Source organism: Clupea harengus, chromosome 1 (assembly GCF_900700415.2).
Source record: "Clupea harengus chromosome 1, Ch_v2.0.2, whole genome shotgun sequence".
NCBI classification, from domain to species: Eukaryota; Metazoa; Chordata; class Actinopteri; order Clupeiformes; family Clupeidae; genus Clupea; species Clupea harengus.
The window spans coordinates 144,921-152,500 of record NC_045152.1 but is presented as its reverse complement, the minus strand read 5'-3'; the positions used below and the strand labels follow the sequence as shown (position 1 = coordinate 152,500).

Below are 7,580 nucleotides of genomic sequence, written 5' to 3'. Positions count from 1 at the left end.
GTTTGAATCGGTCACAGAGAGCCCCGTCAGGTATCCTGCCAGCGTCGGTGCAGAGGACTCGCCCTACAACAGCAGGGGGCGCTCTTGCAGCCCCGAGTGGGGTTCAGAGACGCTGAACGGGGATGATAGCAATGTCTCTGCAAGGGCCACTCCAGACGCCTCCATGTGGTCTCCAGCACGGGAAGAGCCAGGGATCGAAGTGGGGCAGTTTCGGCGTGCTGTGGACGTCCTGGCTCGTCACTATGGAGGCGGCAGCCAGGTGAAAGGCAGGCGGTGTAGCAGCGACGAGACAAACGGCTCTTCCGTGCTCAGCCACAGGGAAGAATCGTGTACCTATCCAGACGATGAAGAAGAGATTAAAGTGTAAACATATGAGAAACAGACCTAAACATTTTGTAGTCAGGTAGTACACAAATGCCAGTGCATCTCTTAGCACCTGGGACCAAAAGCTTGGAGTGAAATATTCCCAAAGACATTTTCATAAACACTTTGTTTTTCAGATGTAGTCCAAGTCTCAGTGAGGTCCTGCTGTAATGCTTGTTCTTATTTTTTTTAAGAATGTGCAGGTTCAGTAAAGTGAAGGAGAAAAGGCTCTGGCTATAATCATGCATAAAACAACACATTGGCATTGAGAACACAAGGCAAAATAAACATTTGCTTTGACAACTGAAAATGAAACCAGATAAAAGAAGGCCATCTATGTTGTGACAGGATAAATGACACTATGTTCACAACAAAACACAGGCCTGTCAGTGCTCTAGGGAGAAAGGCAAACTGTATAGCACACAAGGACAGGAGCAGCATCAGTGTCCCTGTAGTATTATCTTACCTGTCCACCAGTGACTCATGGATGACAGTGAGGTGAGGGTTGTCTGCCTTACAGTGGTATTTGGGGGAGAGGGTCACCTGGAATAAGGAAAAGCACATCTGTACTTTCTTCCCTTTTATACTGTGTACATCATATATTGTTGTATATACGTATATTGTTACCTTATCACCATGTCAACATTTGGACACGTCTTGTAGATGTTTCTTTAATAACAGGAATTGATGCTGGGATTGTTTTCCTGAGACACAAACTGTAACTCAGAGACAGATGTACACCTTCTAAGATGTCAGAGTTACCAAAACCACCAAGGGCTGGTCCCAGTCCTGGAGTAAACATGATTGGGGGTTTTTGATATGAAGAAAATGTAGAACCTCGCCATGTGAGTTTAAGTGCAAAGGTCTGCAAGAACTAAAACTAAAACCCATTGACCAGATGAGGACTACAGTGTATATGAATTAGCAAAACATTTTACTGACATGCTTTCTTAATCAGTCACAATTCAAACCATATAATGACTGACTTATGATTATTTATTTTTTTAATCCAAATATACACAATAACAACACATAACATATGTTTGTAACATGAAAACCAATTTAAACATGACACTTTTGTGTACTGACACAGTTTTATGTACTTAAAAACAGCCAAGAATGCTGTTTATTTTATGCTGGCTGAAGTGTGACATTTTTTAAACACCCATAGAGTAATGGTAAACATCTTCTTAACACTGGCCAAATAAAACAAACATTTCAAGAAAAGAAAATGTCTTTCATACTTTCTGTGTGTTCACCTACTGCTCTCTACTTTTTAAAGATTTCCTCCTTTCCTCTGTTATTCCTTTTGCCATGGAAACAAATAATGCAGGTGGATAGTTACTGTCATTACTTGTCTTTTTGTATAACAATATAACAGATTAGAATTATAACAAATACTAAAATTGTACTGTACTGACATTTACAGACATTAGGCGTTTCATAAAACATCATAAACTCTTTATATGATTCACCAATCAAAGGTCAGGCAAAAAGATCTCCATCAGTGAAGGAGTCAATTGGACTGACAGCCCAATCCTGATATGTCAGCTGTTGTAGTTTGGCTTGAGGAAAATAAGGACACTATTGAGCAAACGGTCATAGTTATGTAGTGAGGGCTTACATACATCTCAGGGGATCTCTCTCATATGGAGTACCCCTCCGGAGAATGATACAGCGGCTTATTGTGCTGTTGTTGTTGGTGTTTACAAGACAAGTCTGGTGGCTGTTAGCAACATAGTTTTCCATCTCAAACTAGCATGCTATGTCATATTTCTTTAACTAACCAAAAGCAGCTGGGGGTTTAATCTCTAGGGGGCAGCCTAGCCTAACATTATGAGTAAAATAAGTAAGGAAACTTGGCCTTCTATAAGCACATGTAGGCCCACAGTGCAAATGACATTTTAAATTCAGTTGTTAATCTTACTTGTTGGCTATTTGGCATACCACCATCCAGGACAAATAACCGTGGGTTTCATGCCTTCCTTCTGACACCTGGCGATCTGAATGGGAGGAAAATCACCAGGGTACAAGCCAGGTTTTTATATATGCCCCCTATGAAGGATAGCCCCAAATTTCAATGTAATATTTTGTTATATGCATTATCCTATAGGATGTCACTAAAGGCCTATCCCTTCCAGCTCTGTTCCAAAGGCTCTTTGGTCACTCAGATTGGCCATGGATAATTCTCAAGCTTACATTACACATACCAAGTGATATTAGGTTGACTATACAGTCTGGGTGATGTTCTGCTGAGCCAACCTCCAAATGTAACAAATCATGTCAGTGGATTCTGCTACTGGCTGTATGAAGACCGAACTGCTACCCAGAGAAAACTGGAGAAGTCTGAAGTTGTTTTAAATGAAACCTGAGTCATAAACTGGCTGATCAAGGTTTAAACCTGCTGGCCCCGTTTAATAGACACTTTCAGTCTAAGTTTAGTGTACCCCATTACCACTGCCAAGTCTTTAGATCAGAATGAGCAGCAGGGTTACACATTCATTCTTAATTGATGTCCAAATCAATCCAGGATTGTTCCATTAAAACCTTGTTTTAACTCTCATGCAACCTGAATCGTTTGACTTGCTGACCACTTTACTGTTTACAAAGACTGGACTCTGCTCATGCTCAGTGGCAGAGGTTTCAAGGAATAGTCTCTCTCTACAGTAATCTATAGTAGCCTTTTCAGTGTAGCAAGAATTTGTTGTTGTATGTTTTTCTTTTGTGCATAAAAAAAGAAATAGAGAGACTTGTTGACAAATTGAAAATAATCTCAGCTGTACACCTCTGTGTAAAGCACTTTGGTCTGTGTAGAGCACAGTGAATGTGGGTTTACAAAGTCAGGCTATTATTGAGGCTCCAGTTGCTTCTCAGCAGCACTGAGCGTCTGGGTTCTGCACCATGATGGCACAGGGTCCAAACAAGAGCTACTTTCTCAGGGCCCGTCCACATAGAACCTGGATTGCCTGAATCCGGAAAGAAATGTTGTCGGATCTGCCTTCTGTCCAGACGAACTCGGTGGATTGGGTCCTTGAATCCGCAAGCTTTTGAATCCGGTCTCCAGAGTGGAAAGATTCGAACCTGCCAGCGGATCCGTGTTTGTGTGGACGCTGGATCCGCACATTTTCTAACCCGATGACGCAATTGCCCCACGTGAACGCCCCACGCTCCTTTCGTAACCACGGCCTGAACCCTTAGTAACCCCGCTGCGTCACTTCATAACAGCAACAACATAAACTAAATCGATGTTGTAAAGAAGCTGGTTAGAGAACTCCGAGTGAGTGAGTGAGAATGAGAGGGAGGGAGGGAATGGAGTGACATGGGGACAGGAGTATGAGGTGAGATAAGGTGGGGCTGTGTCTTAGATTATTCTGTCTGAATGGCAGTTGTGCAACAGACATTCTACAAGATCTGGACAACAACTCCAGCAGCGTTCCATCAAATTTCATCAAAACAATCAAAACAGTCGCAGGAGAAATGTATGATAGGACACTGCGAATGAGTATTAACAAGAAAGCTGCACCATACATACATTAGTTTAGTATGAACCCTTGCAAATTGTCTTGAGGGACACACAGCTATAAGCACAATAATGGCGTTTGAGGTGTCACCGGTCATTATCCTTAATCATAAAGCACAATAATGGCGTTTGAGGTGTCACTGGTCGTTATCCTGTAATATAAAGCTCATGCTCTGCAAACGTCTCTGCACCGTACCAGTCATTTCACAGTTTGCTGGCATAGAAAGCTAGCCAAATGGAGACATTGAAAAGACCCATGTCAGGGGATGTTGGATCCCGCCAAAAGAGTGTAGATTCCATTAAATGAAGGTACAAAGACAAAGGGATAGAATGTGGATGTGCGAGAGATGCAGAACTCACAGGTGTTGAGGAGCGTTGCTGTAGGAGCCGTGCTCTAGACGCTGCCATCGGCCCAGGTGTGCAGCCGAACGATGCAGCAGGTCACAGTAACTAGGTGGTAACAGCTGACTCATCAGCATCACAAAGGCATTGATCCACACCATGATGAGGTGCTCACATGACCAGCGCATGTCATAGTACTGGGTACTCTATCAAAGAGAGAGCAAGAGTCAGGAGGGTGCATGTCATAGTACTGGGTACTCTAGCAAAGAGAGAGCAGAAGTCAGGAGGGTGCATGTCATAGTACTGGGTACTCTAGCAAAGAGAGAGCAGGAGTCAGGAGGGTGCATGTCATAGTACTGGGTACTCTATCAAAGAGAGAGCAGGAGTCAGGAGGGTGCATGTCATAGTACTGGGTACTCTATCAAAGAGAGAGCAGAAGTCAGGAGGGTGCATGTCATAGTACTGGGTACTCTAGCAAAGAGAGAGCAGGAGTCAGGAGGGTGCATACAGACACATAACTAGGAAGTAGACATAGGAAGACTGTGCACAGTAAAAAGAGAGAGAACACCCACCACACACACACACACACACACACACACACACACACACACACACACACACACACTGAAGAGCGAGTTGAAGAGCACCTCCTTGATGCGGCGGTTGAAGTTGGTCTTCAGCTCTTCTACCTCGGTGTGGATGAGCTCAGGGGAGTGTGGGCAACTGTGGGTGGGTACAGGGGCAGGGCTACTAAACTGCTCACGCAGGTTCTCCCGCAGGAGTGACATGAAGTCTCTTGGCCTGAGCAGGGCCCCACACTCAACACTTTCCCTTTCAGAGAGGCTGCAGTCAGCTGGAGATGCCACACCACCTCCCCGGCTTTCCTGGTGGAAGCAACACAGTGGAACGTACACGCCGAACCTGCCAATAAATGAACCAACCAATTAGTTAAACAAAACAGTCTAAGAATTCCATACTCCAGTCAATGATCAACCCATTCATCTCAACCCATCCACTACCTTGCACTGTTTCACTTTTGGAGCATACCACGTAGAAAGATCATTGGAAATGATATGTTATAACACAATATAAAAATATTTTGTTTTATATTCATTTATATTATAATTATTTCCAAGCTCCCCAAATATAACCAACAAAAATTAACGGCAATTCGGTGGTCTTCACATGCTTTTAAATAAGGCCCATTTTTCAGCTTGTTTAGTCATAATTACAAAACTACAGTGCCCTCCACAATTATTGGCACCCTTAGTGAATGTGACCAAAACAGGCTATGAAAAAATATGTCTTTGCTGTTAATCCTCTCGGTCTTTCACTCAAAATATTCACAAAAATCTTACCTTTTCATTGAAGTAAAATTATTGAAAGAATACTTTTTTTTTTACATTAAATAAAATATTTTTCTCCAAAACATGGGTGCCACAATTATTGGCACCCCTAGAAAATCTTATAATTAAAATCTAACTGAAGTATATTACCAGTCATGTTTTACATTTTTAAGTTCACCTGTTTGATTAGGAACTCTTTAGTGGTCACCCATGACTTCCTGTTTCACTCTGGTATAAATATGAGGTGACACAGGCCAAATACCCTTACTCATTCATCAAGATGGGAAAGACAAAAGAACACAGTGTCGAAGTGCGACAAAAAGTTGTTGAGCTGCAGAAATCCGGAAAAGGATATAAGAAAATATCTTAATAGTTGAAAACACCCATTTCCACAATCAGGGCAATAGTTCAAGAAGTTCAAAGCGACAGGAGATGTAAGGAATCAGCCTGGAAGAGGACCTATCTGTAAATTTACCCCACGCACCGTGAGGAGGATGGTTCGACTGGCAAAATAATCTCCAAGGATCACAGCTGGAGAATTGCAGAGGTAAATTGAGTCCTGGGGTCAGAAAGTCTCCAGAACTACCATCAGACGCCACCTCCATCACCACAAGTTGTTTTGGAGGGTTGCCAGAAAAAAGCCTCTGCTGTCAATTAACAACAAACTAAAGCGCCAACAGTTTGCCAAATGTAAGTCAGACTTTCAATGGGACCGAGTTATATGGTCATGATGGAAATTGATATTGCCATTCATTTATAAACTTACATTGCATTGCAAGCATGTTCTCCTGTGTGTGTGTGTGTGTGTGTGCCATGTGCATTGATCATCTTGGTACACCTTTGTTTAAAGCCCCTAGCAGACATCCCCCCCCCTGCCCCAGGTGAAGGAATACACATCTATTGTCCACCATTTTGGCTTTGTGTGCGTGTTCCGGAACCTTCCATAAGAAGGTCACCTCCCCTTCCCAACCTTGACCTGTAAGAAACATCCCCAATGTTGACCCTTGACCCCACTGTAAACTCCCATGATTGACTTGTATATATACTGTAACACTGTGAGGCTCTTTAGTCTTTGCCTGCCTCTACTTGATGTTGGAATTGACTCCCTGCAGGAGCACCTTGAAATACACCTCCAGAAATATTCTATTCGCCTCGTGGTCCTTTGTCTAGAAGAGTGTCGGCCTAAGAATCCCTGTCAGTCAGATGAGACCAAAATAAAGCTTTTTGGCAACAAACATCAAAGGTGGGTTTGGCGTAGACAGAAAGATAGCCATACAGAAAAGCACCTCATACCCACTGTGAAGTATGGTGGCGGATCTTTGATGTTGTGGGGCTGTTTTTCTTCCAAAGGCCCTTGACATCTTGTTAGGATACATGGTATCATGGACTCCATCAAATACCAGCAGATATTAAATGAAAGCCTAACAGCCCCCTCTAGGAAGCTTAAAATGGGCCGTGGTTGGACCTTCCAGCAGGACAATGATCCGAAGCACACCTCAAAATCAACACAAAAATTGTTCACCGACCGCAGAATAAAGGTTTTGCCATGGCCATCACAGTCCCCCGACCTAAACCCCATAGAAAATCTGTGGGAAGAGCGGAAGCCGAGTATACAAGCGTTGACCTAAGAATCTGAAGGATCTGGAGAGATACTGTATGGAGGAATGGTCTCAGATCCCGTGCCATGTGTTCACCAACCTCATCACGCATTATAGGAGAAGACTCAGAGCTGTTATCTTGGCAAAGGGAGGCTGCTCAAAACATTAAATTAAGGGGTGCCAATAATTGTGGCACACCTGTTTTGGAGAATAATATTTATTTAATGTCAAAAAATAAAATAAAATAAAATAAATAAAATAATTTTACTTCAATGAAAAGGTAAGAATTTTGTGAATATTTTGAGTGAAAGACCAAGAGGATGAACAGCAAAGTCATATTTTTTCATAGCCTGTTTTGGTCACATTCACTAAGGGTGCCAATAATTGTGGAGGGCACTGTATACTGGCCCA

The 7,580-nt window shown here is 42.8% G+C and overlaps 1 protein-coding gene across 1 annotated transcript in view; it reads left to right on the top strand.

The window, feature by feature from the left end:
• Positions 1-1,590, top strand: part of LOC105897670 (cdc42 effector protein 1-like) — a 10,472-nt gene extending 8,882 nt beyond the window's left edge. The window contains exon 3 of the mRNA XM_012824620.3: positions 1-1,590. This exon is cut by the window's left edge and continues 283 nt beyond it. Within this exon, the coding sequence (XP_012680074.1) occupies positions 1-367 (367 nt within the window). The 3' untranslated portion in view covers positions 368-1,590.
• The last annotated feature ends 5,990 nt before the right edge of the window (positions 1,591-7,580 follow it).